The 24821-nt window shown below is 50.6% G+C and overlaps 1 protein-coding gene across 1 annotated transcript in view; it reads right to left on the bottom strand.

Moving 5' to 3' along the window:
* LRP4 (LDL receptor related protein 4) overlaps nucleotides 1-24821 on the bottom strand; it is a 49242-nt gene that overhangs the window by 11267 nt on the left and 13154 nt on the right. The window contains exons 2-31 of the mRNA XM_004436926.2: nucleotides 22274-22420; nucleotides 20937-21053; nucleotides 20536-20649; nucleotides 20078-20194; nucleotides 19621-19749; nucleotides 19262-19381; nucleotides 18712-18837; nucleotides 18009-18134; nucleotides 17683-17817; nucleotides 17159-17284; nucleotides 16595-16825; nucleotides 15582-15738; nucleotides 14532-14749; nucleotides 14195-14371; nucleotides 13684-13806; nucleotides 11761-11969; nucleotides 11513-11594; nucleotides 10633-10738; nucleotides 9580-9781; nucleotides 8087-8276; nucleotides 7867-7998; nucleotides 7070-7210; nucleotides 6613-6699; nucleotides 6335-6506; nucleotides 5544-5706; nucleotides 5202-5427; nucleotides 4534-4837; nucleotides 2736-2954; nucleotides 2436-2570; nucleotides 1484-1592 (exon numbers count right to left, since the gene is read on the bottom strand). Of these exons, the coding sequence (XP_004436983.1) occupies nucleotides 1484-1592; nucleotides 2436-2570; nucleotides 2736-2954; nucleotides 4534-4837; nucleotides 5202-5427; nucleotides 5544-5706; nucleotides 6335-6506; nucleotides 6613-6699; nucleotides 7070-7210; nucleotides 7867-7998; nucleotides 8087-8276; nucleotides 9580-9781; nucleotides 10633-10738; nucleotides 11513-11594; nucleotides 11761-11969; nucleotides 13684-13806; nucleotides 14195-14371; nucleotides 14532-14749; nucleotides 15582-15738; nucleotides 16595-16825; nucleotides 17159-17284; nucleotides 17683-17817; nucleotides 18009-18134; nucleotides 18712-18837; nucleotides 19262-19381; nucleotides 19621-19749; nucleotides 20078-20194; nucleotides 20536-20649; nucleotides 20937-21053; nucleotides 22274-22420 (4640 nt within the window). The remainder of the gene's footprint in view (nucleotides 1-1483; nucleotides 1593-2435; nucleotides 2571-2735; nucleotides 2955-4533; nucleotides 4838-5201; nucleotides 5428-5543; nucleotides 5707-6334; nucleotides 6507-6612; nucleotides 6700-7069; nucleotides 7211-7866; nucleotides 7999-8086; nucleotides 8277-9579; nucleotides 9782-10632; nucleotides 10739-11512; nucleotides 11595-11760; nucleotides 11970-13683; nucleotides 13807-14194; nucleotides 14372-14531; nucleotides 14750-15581; nucleotides 15739-16594; nucleotides 16826-17158; nucleotides 17285-17682; nucleotides 17818-18008; nucleotides 18135-18711; nucleotides 18838-19261; nucleotides 19382-19620; nucleotides 19750-20077; nucleotides 20195-20535; nucleotides 20650-20936; nucleotides 21054-22273; nucleotides 22421-24821) is intronic.

The raw sequence follows: 24821 nt of genomic DNA, 5'->3' as shown, positions 1-24821 counted from the left end.
TACAGCCTCTGTGCCTCAGCATGTGCAGTTCCTCTGCCAAAACGCCCTCTTCATCTCTTATCCACCAGGTCAACTTCTGTGCATCCCCACATAACATATGGTCCAGGAAATCTCCCTTGATCTATGTAGAGTTTACCATTCTCTCCTGCTTGCTGTTCTGTGCCTTGTCCTCACTTCTACAAGTGAGTTTTGACACTTGATGGTCATTTGTTTACGTCTGTCCTCCCTGCCAGATTAAGTCCCTTGAGGACAGAATGTGTCTCATTCATCTCTCTATTTCCAGCACCTAACACTTAGTCCTCAGTCAGTTGACAGAGTGGCTCAATGAATAAATGAGTTTCATGCCTAGCAAATAGGAGTAAATTGTGGGGTCCTTCTAGGGTCCATGTTCTTCCGGGCCCTTCACTCAAAGCCCTGACCCAAATCCTCTGATTACTTCTGTGGGCAGCTGCCTTCTCATACAGTGATCCTGAGATTCTCAAGCAGGGGTGGGAAGGGGCAATGAAAGTGGTTCCCCTCCTGCCCTCGGGGTATACATCAGCAACCCCAGGGGAAACTTGTAGATTGAAAAACCATATTTAATATTATCCTGTAGTTGTATATTTGGAGTATGGGAAAAAAAAAAAGCGTATCATTAAGTAAAGCCAGACAAAATCTTATTGGCCAGTAGGATATAAGACAGAACATACATAGAGTGGATATTTGTCAAATAGGGACAAAGATGTTCAAATGATTGAGAATCCCCGTTTTGGCCCAAGGCTTGGTAGATCTTTTTTCCTTCCCCAAGTGATTTTACAGAGTTAGAACTCTCAACAATGACAGCTAATATGAATTAAAATGGTTAGAAATAACATGAATGGAGTGTCAGATACTGTGCTAATGCTTTCGGTATATTTCAGAAGGATACAATCATTAAACTCATTTATTTTATAGATAATAAAGCTTAGAGAAGTTCAGCATCTTGTCCAAAGTTACACAGTTACTTAATGACAGAGGCAGAACTTGAAGCCACAGAGCTGGCATGTTGGAGGTACTCAATCAATACTTAGCAACTGGCTAGCTGCCTCAAGACTCTGGCTCTCAGCTTCTCTATCCTACCGCCACTACATGAGCTGCCTGAGCTCAGATATTGGGACCACAGCATTAGGATCAACAGGGGAACTTCTTAAAATGCATTCTCCTGGGCCCAACCCTCATGAAGCAGATTCTTTATATTCAGGGCCCAGGAATGTGCATTTTAGCAAGCTCCACAGCTGACACCGTACACTACTGACAGCCGTCCTTCGAATGCTAGAACTTGGGAGTGGGGGGGCAGGAGCAGCAGGGCATGTGGTGGCAAGGCTTCAGTGTACAGGAAACACCCCTAAAATGAGCTTCCACAGCACATCGGTTCAGTAGCACCTAGGGCTGAGGCTGCCCACTTAGAACCCCAAGAAATCACCCCCATCAAGGAGGCTGAGTCACCTCTCTCCTGAGCCAGTACCTGAGTGAGGGCAAAGGGGTGGGACACATGGCTGACCAAGACCTGCCGTAGCTTCCCATTGAGGTCAGCACTCTCAATCCGGTCCAGATGTGCGTCTACCCAGTAGATCCTGTGAAGAAAAGGAGAGAAGGGTGGCTGCTCGAAACACTTGCCAGGGAGCCCAGCCCTTCCCCCTAAGGAGCTCTCTGCCCCCTCCTGAGCTGAACTGGCAGGTGCTGTGAGCACTCAAGGCACTTGAGAGGTCACTGTGAGTCCCAAAGCTTAAGAGGGGAATTTGGTGACTCCTAAATGGGGAGGCCAGGGCTGTTCCGGGGAGGGGTAAAAAGTCTAGTGACTTTGTGGGAGCCACCACCCTGTCTCATCTTCAGCAACTTGATTATTCTTTGACTCCTACCCAAGAATCCAAGCCCAAATTCTTACAAATGCTCTTTAAGAAAAAACTCAGTCTACAAGGACCTCACTAAAGGGAAAGAAAGAGAGCATTCTGCCAACTCTCCAGGTGACTTTGATTCCTTTCCCTTCTTCTGAGGACAGAAAGGGGAGCTGACTGCTTCAGAGCCCCTTTCACCCTCTTCTCCTGCCCTCTAGCAGTTTTTATCTAGACCAAGAGTTGCCAATTTCAGTGCCTGAAAGGATCAGGAGAGTAACAAACGTGAAGAATCAGCCCTTAGATGGACGGGGGTGGCGCGACCAGTGGCCCAGTCAGAGGATGTGCTCTGCTGAAGGCACTCAAGTTAAAAATATGTAAACCAGACAAACAAAACCCACCTGAGGGTGGAGGGTTGGATTCAGCAACCCTTGCCCTAAGAATATGTTCCCTCACTCTTCTCACTTCTTTCTCTTCCCCACCTACCAAGGAGCCTCCTGTCTTTTTGTTTTCACTGCTTCAAGCTCAACCACCCTCTCCTCTGCCCACTGATTTCCAGGAGACTGTTGGGAAAGGGGGTCCCACCTGCGGGTATCATAGTCCAGGGTAAGGCCGTTGGGCCAACCCAGGTCTGTGTTGATGAGAACCTTCCGCTCAGAGCCATCCAAGTTTGCCCGCTCAATCTTGGCAATGTGGCCCCAGTCTGTCCAGAAGAGGTACCTGAGAAACAATAGTGCCATCATCACCAAGGCATGGGAAGATGGCTCCCAGAGGATGAGAGAATCCAGGGGACACATGGATACCGTTAACATACAGGCACACTTCAAGGGCCTTTTCAGCAGGCCCTTCTCCCCTGGGTCTCTTTTCTGCTGGTCATGAACTTACCCCTTCCTGGGGAAAACAGCAATGGCCCGAGGCTCATCCAGGCTGTTGTTGATCAGCACTTTGCGGCAGGAACCATCTAGCCTTGATGCTTCGATGGTGTTTCGGCCTGTATCTGTCCAATACAGATTCCTGGCCACCCAGTCCACTGCCAGCCCGTCGGTGGTCTTCAGCCCACGCCCAATCACTGTCTCCATGTTGCTGCCATTCAGATCTGCTCGCCTTGGGGAACAGCCCAGGGTTGGATGGCTGACCAGACTGACCAGCAATAGACTGAAATCCCTTTAATCCAGGTTCCCATAATTGGATTCCCCTACACTGTAAACTTCGTAGGGGCAGAGAGCAAGTATCTATAAGTACATCCCTCAGTATCTAGCATAGTAGGTATTTAAAATATTTGCAGAATTAATGAATAAATTCTTGGCAGGACAGTGTTTTCTGCTGTAAATGCGGGGCATGTGGGCCCACGTCTTGCCAGAAGACAGGTTAATAATCCCCCTATACCTTAAGGAAGAGACAAAGATTGCTACGTGGTGATTACTACAAAAAGGCAGATTTTTCTGGGGCCAGCCCGGTGGCGCAAGTGGTTAAGTGCGTGCGCTCTGCTGCGGCGGCCCGGGGTTCGCCGGTTCGGATCCCGGGCGTGCACCAATGCACTGCTTGGCAAGCCATGCTGTGGCGGCATCCCATATAAAGTGGAGGAAGATGAGGCACGGATGTTAGCCCAGGGCCAGTCTTCCTCAGCAAAAAAAAAGAGGAGGATTGGCAGATGTTAGCACAGGGCTGATCTCCTCACAAAAACAAAACAAAATAATAAAAAAGGCAGATTTTTGAAAGCTACCTGTGTGATTTCACAGAAGTCCTATACCAGGGAATTCAACCTCAGGATGGGGGCATGTCACAAACACGTGGGGGACTTGTCTAAACCACATATGCCCACCTGCCCCCACCACAAATTCTAATACACCTCTCTCTCTCAGAGAGAACCAAAGGGAGTGCCCTTGTTCTTCCACCTGAGAATCTCTGCCGTGGCAAACCCCTCTTACTGGTGGCAGGGCATCACATTGCTCAGCTGTGCTGGGGTAAAAAACTGAAAGAACTGTGGCTGGCCCAATGGTGTAGCAGTTAAGTTCGTGTGCTCCACTTCGGTGGCCCAGGGTTCCTAGGTTCAGATCCCGGGTGTGGACCTACGCACTGCTTATCAAGCCATGCTGTGGCGGCCTCCCATATAAAGTGGAGGGAGATGGGCACGAATGTTAGCCTGGGGCCAATCTCCCTCGGCAAAAAAGAGGAGGATTGGCATTGGATGTTAGCTCAGGGCTAATCTTTCTCAAAAAAAAAAAAAAAAAAGAGTAATAAAAATTAAAATAAAAAATATTTTTTAAAAAAACCATGACCTTGTGAATAACAATAAGCCTTGGCATTTGGCCAGGGTTCCTGTATTATATTACAGATACATGGTTTAGCTACATGGCCGACTCATCAATGAGTCTTAGGAGATCCTTGGAGCTCCCAAAGGGCCCAATGGTAGGGGAAGAAGGCTCCAGGTCCCCAGCATGACTTTATCTGTTCGTTTGTTTTACGTACTGAGCTTCTATTAATCTTTAAATAAGCAAAAAAACAAAAGTTTGAAACTCTGCCATAAATGATAACATTACAAAGCTAACAAGTCAAGATCAGAACTCACTATCCAAGTTGCTGCATCACTGAGTCCACTTAGAGGTCAACACAGACCATGGCCTCACCCATCAGGGATCGGAAGCAGGTCTGTGTCCTCTAGAGGTTTCAGGGACACTCATACCTGATAACATCCAGGAACACATCTGTGTAATAGACCTTTCCATCCACACTGTCATAGTCCAGGGAGATGACATTGTTGAGCTCGGGAACAGGGACGTGCACATCTGTGTGGTCGCTGGTGTCCAGTGAGATACGCCGGATGGAGCCACGGCTGGAGAAGAGCAGGTAGGTCTCAGGAGAAGGATCACAGGTCTTCCCATCTCCCTTTAGTTGGATGCCAGTGGGGCAAGCACAGGAGAAGCCCGAGGGCCGAGGTAAGCAGAGGTGGGAGCAGCCACCGTTTCTTGAGCCGCACTTGTTAAGACCTGGTGGTGAGAGAGAGAGAAGTATGAGCTTGGACACCCAGCCTGGAATATTGTCTGAATCTTACAAAGGCTCTAATGTCTTGTGCCTGATTCTCAGCTGTTCTAAAGGACAGGATTTGATGCCTGGCAGGGATGAGGTAGAAGGAGCAGGGATGTCTCCAGGAGCCCTTTGAAGGTGACAGCATCATGCAGTTGTAATGCCAGCCATACCCAGAGGGAACACAGCCTGATCCTGGAAGGGGGCTTAGGCAGGGCCCTATCTCTCTGACTGTAAAGGAATCTCTGCACTCTGGCTATATCTCTGATGTTGAGAGACTCCCAGAAAGCTAGAGGCTCTGGCTCACAGCCCAAGGGGTCTTTTTACCCAGTGGCTGTGCCCGGTCCACAGCCTGGATGTCCATGAGGCCTGGCAGGTTGGACCTCACCAGGATGACATTGCTGCCAGTACCCTTGTCGGCACGGTGGATGCTACGGGTCTGCCAGTCCGTCCAGTAGATATAGGAGTTGAGTAGGGTGAGGCCATATGGGTGCTGCACAGGTGACACCAGCGTGTGCCGATTGGCACCATTTAGGTCAGCGGCCTCAATTCGCTGTAGAGGAAGGAGAAGGCAGGGGTGGCTATCACCGAGGGTGGGAGCCCTCAGTGGAGATCCCAAACAAGTCTCTCCCATCTTTGCAGGGTTCTGGGAAGCAGCGGGACCCTCACCTCGGTGTGGGCATCAGCCCAGAGCAGTTGAGAGCTGGCCTTGTCCACAGTCAGTCCATTGGGCCATCCTAGGTTGTTGTTGATGAGCACCGTACGGTCTGAGCCATCCATTCCAGACCGCTCTAACTTGGCATTCTCCCCCCAGTCAGTCCAGTACATGAACCTGGGCAAGGAAGAATACTAGGGGGTCATTCCCACAGCTCCTGTATACTATGAGTACTTACAATATGCCAAACACTGTGAAAAGTGTTTTATATGCAAAAAGGGGGAGTTGCTGTTTAATGAGTAGAGAGTTTCAGGTTTGCAAGATGAAAAAGTTCTGAAGATCTGTTTCACAATAATGTGAATACACTTAACACTACTGAACTGTACACTTACAAATGGTTAAGATGGTAAATTTTGTTATATTTTTTACAATTAAAAAAAAAAAGTACTTTCTATGCATTCTCTCACTTAATCCCTGCAAGGGCCACAAGGTGTGCCTTTTCACTGTCACCTCCAGTTTACAGGTAAGGAAGCTGAGATCAGCGAGGTTAAATGCTGGACCTAAAGTGACAGATGCAGCTAATAAATGGTGAATCCTGGATTTCCTACTCCAAGGCTCATGCTTTTAACCTCTACACTACACTGCCACCATGAAGGAAGTCACAAGGGAGTGGAACAGTCCCAGGGAGGTCAGTCTCAGTGTTCCTGTGAAGCAAGCTTGCTCTCCATTGCCCACCTTCATCCCACCCATAGCCCCAGCTGAGCTGGCCCATCCTGCTGCCCAGAGCCACAGAGCCATCTCTCACCCCATCTCATGGTACAGTACAATGGCCCGGGGGCTGTCAAGGTTCTGCCACACCAACACTTTCCGCATGGACCCGTCTAGGTTGCCCACTTCAATCCGGTTGGTTCCCGTGTCTGTCCAGTACACTTTCCGGCCAATGGCATCCACTGCAAGCCCATCCGTGGTTTGCAGCCCTGTGGGAAGTCAAGAGAACACACTGGCTCCTGCCTTAAAACAGATGGGCTTTTTCCCCAGCTATGTATCCAGACAGGTGGTCCCCGGGCTGGGAGGAAGACCTACCTGTGGTGATGATGTCCTCATGCTGTGAGCCGTCCAGATTGGCACAGCTGATCCTGTGCAGGGTGCTGTCTGACCAGTACACTTTTCCTGGAAAGGAAAGGCTTGGCTCACCTGGACCCTTGCCTCCCTCAAAGGGACACACAAAACTGACTCATGCCCTAAGACACCAGGGCATATCTGAGAGCCCAGTACCCCACTGCAGAGGAAATCAAGGAAAATGTAGAAATATCATAACAGGATAGCTCTTGGCAGAGATGGAGAGGAAGACCCAAACCACGCCCTCACAACCAAAGAAATTGCTGAAGAGACAGGGGAAGGGGCTGTGCCAGGGGGAATAGGGAGCCGCCAGGCTCTTAGCAGGAGGCAAAGGTGGTGGGAAGGGAAGGACAGCAATTGCTGTAGGGCAGGGACAGAAGGCCAGGTGGCCTTCTGGGGTGGGGAGGGGGGCCACACACACCTTCCTGGGGATCCACTCCAATGGCAATGGTGTTCTTCATGGTAATGTTGATTGGTACTACCACATCAGCAAAATAAGGGATGTCCAAGGACACCATGCGTACGTCTATCCTCCTGGCGAAGATGAGGAAACTGTTCATGCCTGGCCAGGTGGGGAGAGAAGGAAAGAGGACAGTCAACCTAGCATAGCCATTAAGAGGATCTGGAGTAAGGCAAACTGAAGTTCATGCCCTGGCTCTGTTAGTTTCTAGTTATGGACCCTGGGCAAGTTATTTAAATTGTTTAAGCCTCAGTTTCATCATCTGTAAAATGGGGACAATAACAGGGTAGCTGTAGAATTAAAATTAAGGTTGTTACATAGGTTGTGCTGGTTGTGCACTCATGAAAGTGCCACATCCAATGGGGGTACCATGACACCGTAGATATTATATGTTTTAATATTTACTATACCAATTTGGGGCAGATGGAACTAAAGTGACTTGTTCTAACCAAATCAGTATATTGTGACAATTTTCCAAGAGATGAAAGTATAATGTCTGAGAGAGGAGCATCTTTTTCTAATATGCATGAAGACACCATAAGAACTAGCTGGACCCTGCCTCTGATCCTGTCTACCTGCTCCCCTGGGCCTCTCCTGGACCTCTTCTCTTTTCTAAAAGCTCTGTCTCTCTCCTAAGCCTCTAGAAGCACCAGGACTCATGGTTTCTCAGACCACATTGGAGTCCGTATGCAAGGAAGGAAGAGAGCCACTGCCCCTCCTGGAGAGGCTCTAGCCAGGTCTCTGATGCTTATACTCACCTGGTGAACAGGTCTTGCCATCAGGCATTAGGTTGATGCCCGTGGGGCAGGTACAGCTGAAGCCCCTTGGATTTGGGGATCGAAGACACAGGTGGCTGCAGCCGCCATTCTCCGTAGCACAAGGTGTGGACACTGGGTAGAGAGGAGGAGTAGAGTCAATGGGGAAGAGTACAGCAGAGCAAGGCTGAAGAGAAGCCAATGAGGGCCCAGGGCTGCTCACCTGGGGGCCGCCGGCGGTGGAAGACGTGGATGTCCATGAGGTTCTCCAAGTTCTCCTGCAGGGTCTCCCGGTCCAGCCCCGTCAGCCGGTCGGCGCTCTGTATACTCTTGGTCTGCCAGTCAGTCCAATAGATGCGCTCTCCGTAGAGGGTCAGCCCAAACGGGTGGGGGAGCTGGCTTCCGATCAGCACCTGCCAGGGCCCCAGCACTTGAGTCATCTCCCGTACAGAGCAGTGGTCGAGAGCTTGGGCGTGGAATCAGAATGCAGCTCTGCCACCACCACCTGCTGTGCGACCCTGAGCAACAGCTGGTTATAAAATCTCTCTGCGCCTTGGTCTGCCAATCTGAGACATAACTGTGACAGTGCCTGGCTACTAGGGCTGTGTGATGATTGTAAAAGATCATGTATTATTTACATAATCTCAAAGCATATCTGCACAAATTACCTATTAATTACAAAAGGAAAAATAGCAACTTTACAGTGGACACCACCTTACCACGCAAAGTTAACAACACAATAATGGGACAAGCCGACATCTGTGCCTACTGATGAGACACACTGAGAACTCGGGACACGACTTCACTTATTGTAGTATTTCTGCCCTAGACACATAATCTTAATCTAATCACATCAGACAAATTGGGGGACACTACAAAATAACTGGCATTTACTCCTTAAAAATACAAAGGTCAAGAAAGACATAGAAAGGCTGAGGAAGTGTTCCAGATTAGAGGTTAAAGAGACATGATTACTAAACACAATTGTGATCAGGCTTGGATCCTGGACTAAAAAAGAAAAAAAGAGGAAAAAAGCTATAAAGGACATTATTGGGGCAACTGCTGGTGAAATCAAAAATGGACTATGGATAGTAATATTGTATCAATCTTAAATTTCCTGATTTTGATCATTGTACTGTGGTTATGTAAGACAATGTTCTTGCTCTTAGAAAATATGCACTGGAATATTTTGGGGTCAAGGACAGGATGTCTCCAATTTAATCTCAGATGGTTCAGAAAAATAATCATGTGTATGCGTGTGTGTGTGTGTGTGTGTGTGTGTGTAGATAGAGAAAGAGACAGAATGAGAACGATACAACAATGTGGCAAAATGTTAGCTATTGGTTCTTGGAACTATTTTTACAACTTTTCTGTAAGTTTGAAATGATACCAAAATAAACAATAACAAAAACAAAGAGACTGATCATGGGCCCAGTACACAATTGACGATTAAATAGTGTTAGTTGTGATGGTTATTTAGTAAAGTCTGTGCACTTATACCCCCTAGCCCACAATCCACACGATTCCCTAGTTTCCTTTCATCATCAAGCAGCATCAAGGGCTCTGGAGGGCAGCCACAGCCTCAGAGAAACACCACATGCCCCATTCTGGTGCCACCACGCCTGGGTCCCCACAGCACCTGTCAGCTGCCAGCCAGGGAGTGACGCCCCTGGAGGCTGTCAGGGCTGTGCGAGGACACCTTAGCGCCATCCTTACCTTCCTCTTGCTGCCATCCAGTCCAGCAAATTCAATCGTCTTCATGCCGGCATCAGCCCAGTACAGCCGCTGGGAACTGTAGTCAATGGCTAGTCCATTAGGCCAGGTCAGGTTAGAAGAGATGATAACCTGGCGGCTCGAGGCATCCATGCCAGCTCGTTCAATCTTGGGGCTTGCACCCCAGTCAGTCCAATACATGTACCTGGGCACAGGCAAGAGGGTCTTACAAGCCTTCCAGTTAATACCCAGTGGGGACTCAGGGTGCCTAGGGTTTCAGGGTTTCTGCTTGCAATAGCTGCCCCACCCTCCTGCCTCAGTTTCCAGCCCCGTCCTGGGCTCAGAGCTATCTCTGAAGGTCTTGAGATAGACCTTTTAGTCTATCAAGAGGTACCCAGAGTCTTAATAAAGGCAGAGCCCATGGCTCCAGGAGTGCTCAGCAAACAAAGCCTATTTGGGAATACAGAAAGAGGGGAAGTGAGAATGGAGAATAAGAAATGTTTCCTTGACTGGATGGGTTAAATAATTACGGTACATAAATTTAACAGAATTCTATATAATCATTAAAACAAGGTAGATCTATATAATCAAATGGAAAGATATCCAAGATATATATAGCCAAGGGAAAAAACCAGGTTACAAAACAATATGTCATTACTGTAAACCCAAAGCCACCATCACCACCAAATGTATATATACATATAGAAGAAAATCTGGAAAAAAAATACCCTAAACTGTTAACAGTGGTTATTGCTGGAGAGTGAGATTACAGGAAATCTTCACTTTCTACAGATTTACTGATTTATTTATTTTTAAATAAGTTATTTTTGTAAGCAGACACCCGCCCCCCCCACCAAAAAAAAGATGAAAAAATTTAAAAGGTTCCCTTATCCATGGAGGAGGCAGAGTTGTCACTATGCTCTGTGCTGTCTGCAGCTGCCCTTGCTGCCATGGTGTGTCCATCAGATCTGGCCACTCTCGCTAACCTCCAGACTCCTCTCTAGGGCTCAGGTCTGGGGGGTGGGTGCAGCTCGTTCCAAAGGAGCAGGTGCTCACCCGCCCATGGGTTCCACCACGATGTCCCGGGGACGATCCAGGTTCTCCCAGATGAGTACCGTCCTCATGCTGCCATCTGTGTTGGCCACTTCAATCCGGTCTGTCCCTACCAAGAAGTAGGGGGCAAAGATATTAACTCTAGTCTCGGTCACTTACCCTCTTACTTTCCATGCCCAGCACAGAGCCTGGAATGCAACAGATGCTCAAGTAATATTTTGTGATAGATGCACAATGGATATTTAGTGAACTGAACCTTGAGAAGAAATTCAAAGAAACGATCAGGTCCATTTCTTCAAAGAGCAAGGCCTCCCCAACCCAAGCAACCCACTCTGTTCTATAATTTAAGGCACTGCTTCCCATACTTTAGTGTGCATTAAGAATCAGGAGAGCTTGTTAACATACAGAGTCCTGAACCTAACCCCCAAAGATTCTAATTCAGCAGGTCTGGGGTAGGGCCCAATAATATGCAGTTCTAACAAGTTCCCAGGTGATGCTGATGCTGCTGGTCCAGGGACCACACTTTGAGTAGCTCTGGTTTAAGGCATTTCCCTTGCCTCCCACACTCATCTGGCTAATAGAAAATGCCTGTTTTACCACGGCAGCGATGGCAGGAAAATCATAGGGCATAGTTTCCTTATCTGAAATGCCTCAAAACATTCTCAAGCATTAGCTACACAGAAGTAGCTGCTATTTGATTGGCAAATGCTCAGATGTGAATTTCTAGCTTCAGCTTGGCAGCAGCCCCACCACTCCTGATCCATCAAGGACCTCAGGTCAAGACAGAAGTGGTCTAGGAGGGACACTGGGCCCCTTCTACCTGAAGCCAGGATTTTAATAAGAGGAATCCCAGAGTGTCAGGCCATGGCTGCCCTGTACACACCTGCATCTGTCCAGTACAGCTTGTTGGTGACCCAATCAATGGCCAGGCCTGCTGGGCTCTCCAAACTGGTATCCACTACCACCTGGGCAGGAAGCAAAGTTGTTATCACCAACTGGACTTGCGCCCCAGCTCTGGAGCCACCAATCCTCAGGCTGGCAAAGGTACGGGAAGCCCTTACCCAGGAGAGGGTGCATTCCACCCCTCAATCTCTGCCCTCCCCAGGGGCCTGGGCCCGTGCTGGGCCCTACCTCCTGTCCTGTTCCATCCCACTTGGCCCTGCTGATGGTGTCAGTGCTGACATCTGTCCAGTACACGTGGTCATCTCGGGAGTCCCAGTCAAGGGCCACAGCACTGCGCACGTCAGCCAGTGGGATGACATCATCGGACAGGTCCTCTGTGTCGAAGCTGATCCGACGGATGTCCATCCTTCGGGCAAAAAGCAGGAACTTGTCAAGACCTGATCAAAGGCCGAAAGGGGTCTTCTTTTAATGCTCTAAATCCAATAACAGTGACAGACACAGATGCTCACTTGTGTGACATCTGGTTCAATCATACTTCCTGGGATCTGGTGCCCTCCATCCCCTACTTTCACATCTCAGGTCCCCTCTGGCCACTGGGCAGCTCGTGCTGGCAGAATCAGACTTTAGGGTCAAAAGGAAATAGACTCTACCCAGGGCCCAGAAGTGCATCCTGTGTAAGTAAGTGTCTGTCAACTTCATCTCAACTTTTCTCTCCTCTTACTTCACTCGGTCTCCTCCAGTGCACTGGCTAGAACCTATCAACCCCTACACTATCCCTCTGACTTCCATGGCTGCTTCAGAGCTTCCGCTGCTCCACTCCGTCATCTGGATCCCTTCTTCCTGCTCTTCTCTCCACAACTTTAGCCGATAATGACTATTTACGGAGCACTTCTGGCCAGGCAGTGAGCTTGCTGCTTTTCTTCCTTGTCTCCTTTTCTCATAACAACCTTTTGTGGTTCATCTTATTCTTATCCTCATTTTCTAAATGAGCAATCCTGAGGCTAACAGAGGCCAAGTAACTGGCCCAGGATCCCAGGCTACAAAGCACCAGAGCAGGGACTTGAACTCAGGTCTGACTCCAGAGAGGGCGGTCTGGCCACTCCCCTACACAGCTTCTCCCAGCTGGCTCTCCTCCAGCCCCTGCCCGTATTCTGGTCTGTCTGAATACTTCCCAGTATACTTTTCTGCCTGGAAAGGCACTTCCTACCTGACTTTACCAACTGTCTTCTTTTAAGCTCTGAGAAACCCTTGAGGGGAAGCTCCCTGCATCTGATTAAGACAATATGGGAAGGGCTGGGCACAAAAGAATTCAGGGGAACTAGGTTCTCAATCAATGTGTGGCGAATGATAGTGCCCCTGTTCCTCCGAATATTTTCCCTAATCTCACTCTCCAGAAAGGATCCAGATCTCAAGAGAAATTTGATTTGAACCAGAGATAAGAGGGTCAGTGGGTACCCAGTGGTAAATGAGAACAGCTGCTGACATGTGAGGAATTACCCTAGGCCCCTCACTGGCTGTGCCATACAGCACTGGCTGTGCCATATGGATTGCTCCTTTCTGGACTATTCTTAGGAAAAGTCACCTGCGGCTCTGAGCTAGCCAGGGCCAACCTCTCAACGCAATGCCCCTTTAGGAGCTCAAAGGAAGCCAAAGAAGCCATTCAGGGAGCAACCAGGGAACCCCATTATCTTTCACTCATTAGGCACATATTTATCCAGGGCCTATGTAAACAAAGCATCATCAGAAGTCCTAATCTTGGCTCTCTAGTTTAGGGAAAGAAAGAAAGTCTTTAACAGGGTGAAGCTAAAGGTAAAGAGGTAGGAAACCATTCCCCTGCTTCCTAGAAGGGCCGGGAACCCTCTTGCTGCCTAGAGATACAGCATCCTACCTTGTGAAATGATACTCAAGCCTGGTTGCAAGTGTTCATACTCGACTGTGTGTGTCACTGAGCCTTGAGTGACTACTCCTGGGCCCTTAGCCCTCAGCTTTGATATAGGAGCCCTCAGCCTCTTACGTTGTTCCTCTCCAGGGGCTACTTGAGGAGCCTGGCTCTTCCCCACAACAGGCAATCCCCCAATCTCCTATCCCTTGTTCCTTCCACCCACCCTCACAAGGCACATCCATTGAGGCCGGTGCCCCAGACCCACTTACTCTGGGCACAGGCGTGGCTGCTGATCTTGCGGAAGCCAGTGGGGCAGGCACAGGTATAGTTCTGGCCACTGGGAAGGCACAGGTGGGTGCAGCCTCCATTGTTGTCCCCACAGCGGTTTTTCCCTGCTCAAAGAGCCCAGAGTCAGGTAAGACCGAAGGTTGGCAGAGGCAGTCCCAAGGCTAGTGAGTAGAGCTTTAGCTAGGATGTGAGCTCCCCAGAGGGAGGAGCTATGTCTTAGGATATGTTTTATAACTCCCCCAACTTCAAGCACAGTGAATATCTGACACACAGAAGATACCATATAAATGTCTGAATGAGAAAGGGGACAGTGAAGCTGGATGAGTCTTTCCTGCGTCTCAATGTTGTACCACCCTAAATGTCCAGCAGAGGGGGGAATTAGCCCAAGTCAGCGCCAATCTCAAATTTCCTGGTGAGAAACAATGGCAACCATGACAGGTGCAAGGAAGGTCTCAGTGGCACCAGAGGTTTTCCCGGTGGGCAGTTTTTTACCTGCAGGCTGGCGCTGGGGGTGCAAGGTATGGATGTCCATGGGGAAGTGGAGTTTGTTGCGAATGATCTCCTGGTTCTTGCCAGTAAATTTGTTAGCGCTATTGATGCTCTTGGTGTGCCAGTCTGTCCAGTACAGGCTGTCTTCAAACACCGTGATGGCAAAGGGGTGTGGTAGGCCTGGGGAAAGTTCAGGAGGACCTCAGTCCAGACACGGCCTGCCATGGCTCCTGGGCCTGAGCCTGGCAACTGTACAAATCTCACCCGCTGCCAAGGCTCCTGGGGCCCAGGATGAGGGAAAGAGGATGAGAGATGAAGGATAGTGGAGGAAGAGCCTCACCCTGGCTAATGACAGCCTTTCGGTGACTCCCGTCCAGATTGGCCCTCTCAATGACGTGGTGCTTAGCGTCCACCCAGTACATACGGCGCCCAGCATAGTCAATAGTGAGGCCATTGGGCCAAAAGAGATGGGTATCGGCGATGATGCGGCGCCCAGAGCCATCCATGCTGGAGGCCTCAATGCGAGGGGTGTTGCCCCAGTCTGTCCAGTAAATGGTACTAGGAAGAGAGAAAAGGAAATTGAGAGGCAGGCAGCAGAGGGCGGGTAGGTAATCGGGACACTAATCAGGCAGGGGGCTTTTATCCACTTAACCCAGGGGACTCCAACTGGTAGGAGACACATTCTGTTTGGTCCACAGAGTTTTTTAAATGTCTCCAGACAGGGCATTTATTCATTTAACACTTTTTGTTTCTGGAGTATCTGCTACGGGCAGGGCACTATTCCTAGGCATTGGGAGTGCAGCAGAGAACAAAGACAAAAATCCCAACCCTCGTGGAATTGACAATAAAGTGTAATATTAGTTAGGACGAGAACTTTCTTCTTTGTCACAATCTCTGCCACTGCCTTTTGTATTTTACACACACACACACACACAGTGTTTTGAAAACAGCTGATCTACAACTGCAACATCTTAGAGGACACCTCCCTCATCTGACTGCATTGAATTTTTAAAAGCCAGAAGCTAAAAACTTCCATTTCAGAAGACTTTTCTTCAATAATAAAAATTCTAAACATCTACAACTTAGCTAATCGTATTATGCCAATGAAAATGCATCATCTCATTTAATCTTCACACAGCTCTAAAATAGGTATGTTTCTTATCACTAATTTAGAAGTGAGTAAATGGAGGCAGAGAGAGATCAGCCTAAGGCCACACAGCCCACTACTGCAGAGCCAAGACTCAAATCCAGGTGTATTTGGGTGCAGAGTCCACGCTGTTAACAGCACACCGTGAGAATGTCCCCTCCATAAAGCCTGGCCCAGGTGGCCTGGGAACTGTCCCTAGACGTTGTAAGAGGGATTTGGGAACTTGAGACACAACTCACTCACCCCTCCATGGGGTGTAAGGCGATGGCCCGGGGCTTCTCAAGGTTCTGCCAAAGCAACACCTTCCGGTGGGCCCCGTCCAGGTTGGCCACTTCAATCCTTGACGTCCCCGAGTCGGTCCAGTAGAGTTTGTCATGGACCCAATCCACAGCCAGGCCCCCTGTTGGAAAGAGGCAGTGGGAAAGTGTCAGGCATTCAGCCCAGGCTCCTCTGTGCCATAGTAACAAGAGCAAACTCTGACATGAAGCAGTTTCTCGAGCCAGGCACTGTTCGAATCACTTTACATATATTAATTCACTTAATTGTCAGAACTCCATGAGCTAGGTACTATAATCCCCATGAAGAGGAAGAAACTGAGGCACAGTGATGTCAAGTAACTGTCTAAGGTAATGCATTTCCTCCCATATTCCACCATAGCCAACCATATTCCACTTCGTGAATTCTGGCTCCCTGACCCACACCCACGGCCCCTCACTGCACCGGCTCAGGGGTTTGCAAATTGTGGCTTCAGGGTTTTGCAGAGGCACTCGGGAAGTGCTGTAAGCATTTGAGTCAAATGTGCTCTTTACCAAATTCTAACTCACTTCACCTGCTTGTAGAATAGTCTGAAACTGCAAAGTGAGCTGTTGTTTTTTCAATCTGTAAACATTTGGATATATTTATCTCGGTTGATCAGAATATTCTTAATACTAAGCAATCAAAACGAAATTCAGAATTAAAATGGATGCAAAGACTGATAGAGAACTGTAACTGTCATCCTTAAAGCTCTGATTTCAAATGATTACATTCATCAAAAGTCTCATTATCCTCACTGACTGAGCTCAAAACGAGCAAATGTTATAAATCTAATGAAATTAATGTATACTAATAAATGTTTTCTTTATTAAAGCCATCCAAGATTTCACTGGAAGAAGATGTTCTGCTGCCTAAGGTTTGCAATCCACTAGCCTGTTCCTTCCAAGGGTGCTTTGCACATGGTGTGGCCCTACCCCTCCCCAAGGGGCCTTATTCCCTACCTGGGCTCTCGAGCCCCGTAGACACAACTTCCTCCACGTTGCTGCCATTGAGGTTGGCACGGAGGATCCGGTCCAGGGTGACGTCTGACCAGAAGACAAGCTCGCGCCGGTGATGGAAATCGAGGGCAATGGCGTTCTCCAGGTTGTTGAGCAGCAGCGTGTACTCGGAGCGGTGCGGCAGCACCTGCCGGATGTCGATGCGATTGGCGAACAGTAGCACAGGCTCCGGCCCTGGGACATGGTATAGAGATGGGGACCCCACTGGCCTCCAGAGCTGCCCCATCAGCATGCACTCCCAGCAACTCAGCTGACATATGGGGCCCCTTGTCCACTAGGGCACGTCCCGAGCTGTCGGCATCATTACTAGTGGGAGCTTCCAACATAAACTCCCCCACCCCACCCCACCCCAGCGGGGTTTTTCTTGGGACCCAGAAAGCACCTTGCAGCTCCATTTTACTGAGACAGTTATCTCCCCACCTCTCAGCAAATCTCTGAGCCCTGGAGAACCTGGCTGTCTCCGTGCTCAGCCCTTTGCTCACCCAGCCAAATGCCAACATCCCTTACCCAAAGCCTTGCAGCTGCGCCGGTCGGGCCGGAGTTCGTAGCCTGCTTCACACCAGCACTGGAAAGCCCCTTCGCTGTTGGTGCAGCCCTGGCTGCAATACCCCTCCTCAGCACATTCATTCACATCTGTGAGGACCGGACAGGGTCAGATCTCCCTTCTGCCATCCTCCCACCCCAACTCCCCCGCTGACTAGCTGCCTTCCTGCCCACATTCCCATCTATTTCCCAGGCTTAGTGGGAAGGCTATTTAACAAGTGGTTAAGGGCTTCGAGGTCATGCAGACCTGGGCTGGAATCCCAGCTCTGCTACTCACCAGCTCTGTGGCCTTCAGTAAGTTACTTAACCTCTCTGAGCTTCAGTTTCCCCATCTGTGAAATGGGAGGGATGATCCCCACTTTCTAGAGTTACTGTGATGATGAAATGAGGTCATGTCTGTCAAATGCCTCACCTATAGGAAACACAGCTACCTGTCTGCTGCCCCTGCCCAGCATCATGGTCCTGCTCCAAACCGGGCCCCAGCTCACCCTGGCACATGCGACCATCCTCTGTGAGCCGGTAGCCCGTGTGGCAGGTACACTGCACTGCCCCCCGCACCATCTGGCACTTCTGGGCGCAGCCACCGTTGTTAACATTGCAGTTCTCCTCACCCGTCCGGGGCCCTGTGCCAGCCAAGCCAGAGATGGGAGTTGAGCCCAGAATCCTCCCCCAGATAGCCAACTTGGCATTCCACCTGGACCACGAAGAACAGCTCCCGAGGCTGCGCGAGTCCCTAGGGAGGATTCTCTTTGAAACTTATGGGTGGGGTTCAGCCACAAACCATGGGCCAGGCCCGCCCACTGGGGACACTCACGGCAGTTCTGCTGTGGGCTTTCATCGCTGTTGTCACCACAGTCATTGATCCCGTTGCACAGCTTCCTCTGCCCAATGCAGCGCCCATTCCAACACAGGAACTGGTCCGAGGCACACTGGGGGCTTCCTAAAGAGGGAGGGAGAGTCAGGTCACAGCCGGGCAGGGCTTGGGTCAACAAAAGGATAGGAGCCTGTCATTTTCTAGGGCGAGCTGGAGACAGATGAGACTCAAGGTGGGAGGTTGGGGTCCAAGGCAGGAAACAGCTCAGACAGGGCTGGCTGAACGTCTGCATTCGTTTTCTCCCCAAGACACCACAGTGAGATGGTGAGGGATGTGGGACAGAATGAGAGAGGGCATCCGTGTGTCCGGCACCCGGTGTGGCTCGGGGAGTGGGCGTGGGGGCTGTCAGCCACAGACAGCAGTCCTTGCTCAACAGTCCAGAGCAACAGGCACTGGTTGTGTGTGAGTTTGAACGTGAGAGGCAACTGAATACTGTATCCCAGGCCATAAGGCTGCAGGTCAATGGATGCACCTGGATTTGACACCAGTAACTGAGAAGGGCAGGAAAAACCCAGGCCACAGGCAAGATCTGACTAAAGCATCACCTTGGCCCAACTGGAACAGCAGCAGTGACACCCTCTTTCCCCCTGTCCTCCAACCCAACTCTGGGTGAAGGGGCCTGGGGACCCCTGGGAGACTCTACCTGTGTTCTCACAGTTTTCTTCATCACTGTTGTCGGCACAGTCATCCTCCCCGTCACAGCGCCAGGACAGGCGGACGCAGCGGCCTGACCGACAGCGGAACTGTTCTGCTGTGCACATTGAGGTGGCTGTGCAAAGCAAAGATCTAATGAAAGGCTGGCCCCATTTTAGCCCAAAACTCCACCCTGCCACCCCAAACTGCACTTTCTGCCAGCACCCATGCACTCTTCTTGACACCAGTGTCCCAGTTCGTCTGTATTGGCATCTTTGTGTGAATCAGAAAAAGGTGCCCTTTTTTCAAAACACTTGACCGCCATCTGCTGGAAAACTGCTGAGATGAATATATAAATCTATATAATTATAGAATATATAAGTCCATTGTGTGACTGGCATCCTTTTGCACATAGTGCCTCTGTGCAGTGCCCAACCTACACAACTGTATACAGTGGTCCTGTCCAATCTGTCTTCAGCCTTTATCAGTGGTGGCCTTTTTGGCTCCACAGCCTCCTTCCCTACTTCCAGCCCAGACCTTTGGCACTGTCCCCCACTCACTACAGTTGCGCTCATCAGATTGGTCATCACAGTCCGCGTCGCCATCACAGCGCCAGCCTGCGTTGATGCACAGGCCACTGTCACACATGAACTCCCCGGAGCGGCAGGGCTGGTGGGAGGCTGGAAAAACACAACAGACTTCTGTCTCTAGCCAGCGTACGCACACAGCGTTCCATGGCAGACCAGAAAACCACAGCCCCAGCAGCCCGGCCCTTCCATCTCTGCCCAATAGGGACCATGAAATTCGGACACCGCTCCCCTCAGCTCCTACCCCAGCTGGCACCTGTGCCTTGCCATCCCAGGAGTTCCTCCCAGCCAGGCCTCTCCCCCTCCTCCACCCAGCTGGCCAGAGCACTCACAGCAGTCAGACTCGTCCGACCAGTCTCCACAGTCATCATCGCCATCACAGTGGTAGATATCGAGGATGCAGCGGCCGTAGGCACACTGGAACTCCTCCAGGTTGCAGGGGGGCGCTGGCACAGCGGAGGCTGGAAGGAAGGCAGGTGTGGGGAAGGGCATACACTCAGGCCTGGATAGAGGAGAGGGGCCCAGACTCCTCAAAGGGGCAAGATGCTCAGGCAAGGCAACCAGGCTTCATTTGGGTCGGCCCTTAGAGACTCCCATATTCTGTCGGATCAAAGGGAAATCTCCCTTCCCACCTGGGGAACCTGCCCCCACCCCAGTTCAGCCTAGGGGGAGCTGCTTCTTAAGAACTTGCCCTCCCTGCCCACGCACTCCTCAGCCTGGCCCTCAGCCCATGGGATGGAGCCCTCTGCCTCATCCCAGCCCAACAGCCTGAGTTCTGGGGCCACTCACGACAGCTCTCCTCGTCAGACCCATCTTTGCAGTCGGTGTCACCATCGCAGTACCAGTGCTCAGCAATGCAGCTTCCATCACTGCAGCGGAATTCCTTGTCAGAGCACTTGCGCATGTCTGGGGGTGCAACGGGACAGCAATCCTGCAGGAGCCCTACAGGCAACCCTCCCACAGTCCTCCCTGCCTCCCACCCTCACTGCCCCTGTGGGAGTCTGACACAGCCCCCGTAAGACACCACAGATTCGGTGCAGACTCTCCGGGGAAAGCCAAGGCCCTGGAGAGACTGGGCCTCAGGCTCCTGTTCTGTGGTTCCTGGGGTGTCTTGACTGCTGTGCCCCTCCTGCCTTCCCCCCAGCCTCTCCAGACACCTGGGCAGCACTAGAGCCATTGCTGGTCTTTCCCCCCATGGCCAGGCCAGCCACCAGCCAGCCTGCCTGCCTCCCTGGAGCACCACTCACCACACTGCTCATCGCTGTTGTCACCGCAGTCATTGTCACCATCGCAATGCCACAGGCTCCGGATGCAGTAGCCATTCTGGCAGGGGAACTCGTCTTCCTCACACTCCCGGGGGGCTGTGGGCACAGAGCAGTCAGGCTGCCGCAGGCAGTGGGGGCCAGTGCCTGGAAGCCCCACAGAAAGCTCTGCGGAGCAGAGCAGTCAAGCAGCTCCAGTGCTGCCCCGAGGCATCCGAAGCAGGTGGCTGTTTTTCAGGGGCTTATCGGACCGAGAGAAGAGGTAACGGGACAGGACAAAGAGCTGAAGACCCAAGGGCTGACGTGGGCCTGGGGCATCATTTTCCAATTGAAAATCCTTTCCCAACAGAGCCTGATGGAGCCTGCCTGGCCCTGCCAGCACTCACGACAGTCCTGCTCGTCCGAGTCGTCCTCACAGTCGTTGTCCCCATCACACACCCAGGAGCGGCGGATGCACTTGCCATTGTCACAGTGAAAGTCAAGAGGGGAGCAGGTGGGCAGCACTGAGTCCCAGGAAAAGAAAGGAAAAGGGAATGAGGCTGGTATACTTACTCAGGCAGGCTCAAATCCAGCCAGGCCAGAAATCCTTTCCCAAGACCCCTTGTTCCCCGTCTCCCCATCTGAATTATGGTCCTCCCAGATTCCTATGCCTGCCCCCAGCTGATGGAGAAGCTAAGCAGAAAATGGGAGAATATTAGAAAGGAATGATGGTGAGGGGTTCACAGGGCAGAACAGCCCAAGGAACTCAAAACCACTAAGAAAGCAGTAAGAAAAACATGAGCAAGAGAAAGAAGTGTACTTTTTTTCTTTGCCTCTTGTTAAATCATGACTAACACATGCGGGCTCAATTTCCAGTTCTAGAACTCATTACTTATCACGCTGAGCAAGTCAGTTACCTTCCCCGAGCTGTAGGTTCTTCGACTGTACAATGGGGATAATTACACAGACTCACAGAAGTCTTTTGAGATAATGCATATGAAAGTGCTACATGAAAGTGAGCCATTCCCATCAGCACAATTAGCTGAACTGATTAGGGTTAATAAGGTCCACCTTGTAAGTTCATTCTTATTAGACTAATTAGCCACCCTCAGACACAGGTGCTGCAAGTTGGAGGTTGCACCCCTAAACCCAGACAACTGGCTCAGCAGTGGTATTTCTATACGTCCAAGACAGGACACTCTAGCCCATTGTGCATACATTACTAGACTAGGGGAAAAGGGAGATTTTAAAAGAATATCAGAAAAATAAATAAATAAATAAATAAAAAGAATATTAGATTTCTCACAAAGTCTATGTTATTTAAAAAGGTGTAATTATACAGAATGCCAGTATAAGAAACACAGAAATAATCTGTTTCCATGTATAGTATGCACATTAAAAAATAAACAAATATGCAGCACAAATACACAAACACATATTCACATAAATACAGAGAAATCTATTTAAGGAGACTATCTGTAGTTTCAAGGGTGTTTTCTTCTATACTTATTTCCAAGTTTGTTTTATTGGACATATATGCATGGAAATACAGGAAACACAGGAGGGTTGAAGCCATATATATTGTGGAAAAAACACCCATCTGTCAATATTGGTCACCCTCGCAAGAGTCCAGTGCTCAGAGTCTGACACTGCTGATGCACGGAGCACTCCATCAGACTTGTCCTCACCCCAAGGTCCCTCTTCTACCACTTCCCACCACCCCACAGGGAGGGGAGCTTCTTACTACATCCGTCCTCATCGCTGTGGTCCCCACAGTCGTTGTCTCCATCACACTGCCACTGGGCGGGGATGCAAGTGCACTCGCCGAGGGCACTCACTGCACACGTGAAGTGGCTCCTACCACAAGCACACTGAGGGCTGCTGGCTAGGCCTGGGCAGAGGGAAGAGAAACCAGTGAGGGTTCAGCTCCCGCCCAACCAAAGCCCATTCCAGGGGGCAAGGTAGAGGAGCCAGGTCTAGGGGCACTGTCACCCAGGGAGCCACGGTAACACTGCTGGGAGATGCAGAACATGTAATCGTGCCTACTCCCTCCTCCAAAGTACAAATGGTCAAGAAGGTACCCTCTGGGGCCGGCTTGGTGGCGCAGTGGTTAGGTTCGCATGCTCTGCTTTGGAGGCCTGGGGTTCGCAGCTTCGGATCCTGGGTGCAGACCTATGCACCACTTAGCAAGCCATGCTGTGGCAGGCGTCCCATATATAAAGTAGAGAAGGATAGGTTTGGCCCAGGGCCAATCTTCCTCAGCAAAAAGAGGAGGATTGGCAACAGAAGTTAGCTCAGGGTTAATCTTCCTCAACAAAAAAAAAAAAAAGGTACCCTCTGATTTTGGGCTCACAAATAGTCCAGGTACCCCCCTCAATGACCGGGCTTTTTGGCAGAGCACCCCTAAAGGCCCAGAGACAAATGATGCCACCTGGACAGCTGGTGCTCTTGAGGAAGGGGAGCAGGGGACAGAAGGCATGGTGCAGAGAGGCCTCCATATCCTTCCCTCCAAAACCAGGTTGAGATATGGATGTTTTTGCCTCTATACGGGGCCAGGCCTTGGGATGCTGGCCAGGGAGGGCAAGAAATAAGAGTGGAATTGAAGTGCTGGAGCCCCTTTAGGGATAAGGAATCCACCTGGGGGAGCAGGAAGCAGCACGGGCTGCTGAGTCCCCCAGTCAGAACTCACTTTTGAGGACGGTGACTAAGGAGGAGTGGGGCCTGGGGGAGAGGACCAGGCCACTTCAGGGCAGAGTGACTGGGACCAGTCAGGGCCTTCCGGTCTGTGGGACAGGCCGCAGCCTGGATGAAGGATGGCAGAAGCAGCCCCTCCCCCCAGCCTCAGCAGCTCACAGCTGGGCTTCCCTATTGAGCATCCAGCTATCTGCCTGGCCAAGTCCCATGACCGAGCTGCCGTGCCCCCTCCCCAGCGTGCCCAGCAGGATGCCCTGGGATGGCGTGTGAATGGCTCAGTGCCCCCGCTCCAGCCTCAGCTGGAACAAAGGGTTCTGCCAGGGTCACTCTCCCCCTCCCAGCATTCATCTAACCCGCTGGGCTGCTGCAGCTGGGAAAGGGGGCCACCGCTCAGCACTCCCCCTTGCTTTCCTCTCCCCTTCCTCGCCTCAGGCTGGGCTGGAACAGGGAAGGAGCCAGCTCCTAAATTACCAACCCTCTTCCTTTACTATTTACTGAGCCCAGCTTCTCTGTCTTGGCTCATCTCCTTGACGTACATCTTCACCTCACATTACAATTACTCAGCCTGGCTTAGGGCTTAGGGCCCGGAAGGAAAGGGTACACTGCTATCCCCTCCAAAAGCAAGGAGAGAGCCCTAGATCCTTCCCTCTCCAATTTAGCCCCAAGGGTAAGTGTGAGTAAAAGGCAGGGGTTCCTAACCTGCAGATGAATGGATGGATGACATGGGGATCTGTGAACCCCTGAAATGACATACAAAATGGACATTTCTGGAGTGAAGGACTACAGCTTTCACCAGTCCTCAACTAAGGCCTTGCCCTCCCCCTCCACATGCTAAGGGAATCAGCTGCTCTAGAAAAGATGCAGGATTTCCTGCGGAAGCCAAAGGAATCTGTTTGACAGGTGCAGCATCTCCATACCTCACAGGAAGGCCCTATTCCAAGCCCTGTGCTCCTGTCTCTCCAGGTCTCTCTGCAAGTGCAGGACAGAGGATTCTTCCCCAGGGAAGCACTGAAGACCCAGCTGCCCCAGCTCCAGCCCCACCCTCTTGGGCCTGTTCTGAGAGCACTAAGAAGGGATGGGGGCTTTTTTCACTCAGACCCTGGGCACCAGAGCCTGAGGAACTTTTGTAGTGTGGCCAGCTCATCACAGCTATAGGCACTACTTTAGGGAACTCTGGCTGATGAAACAGCAAAGACTAAGTATTCCAGAGGATTCCGTGCGGTGGGGCTCCCCAACACGCAGATCCCCTTCATGGGGAGGATGGTGAAGAGGAAGGATAAGGCTAACTCAATGGTTCTCAACCAGGGATGCTCTTTCTCCCCAGGGGGCATTTGGAAGTGTGTGATGACATTTTTGGTTGTCGTGATTGGCGGCACTTCTGGCATCTAGTGGGTAGAAGCCAGGGATGCTGCCAAATAACCTACAACGTACAGGACAGGCTTCCACAACAAAGGAATTATCCAGCCCAAAATGTCAATAGAGGTTGAGAAACTCTGCTAGCCACACACAGCAGGGACCAACGAGGAGTTCAGAGTAAATGGAGTGACAAGAAGAGAGAGAAAGAAAGAGCGAACTAGGGGGAGGCGGGAGAGGAAAAA

The sequence above is a fragment of the Ceratotherium simum genome, chromosome 34, assembly GCF_057802395.1.
Source record: "Ceratotherium simum simum isolate JZ-2026a chromosome 34, ASM5780239v1, whole genome shotgun sequence".
NCBI lineage: Eukaryota > Metazoa > Chordata > Mammalia > Perissodactyla > Rhinocerotidae > Ceratotherium > Ceratotherium simum.
Note: the sequence above shows the minus strand (reverse complement) of the source record. Positions and strands in the feature narration are given on the sequence as shown.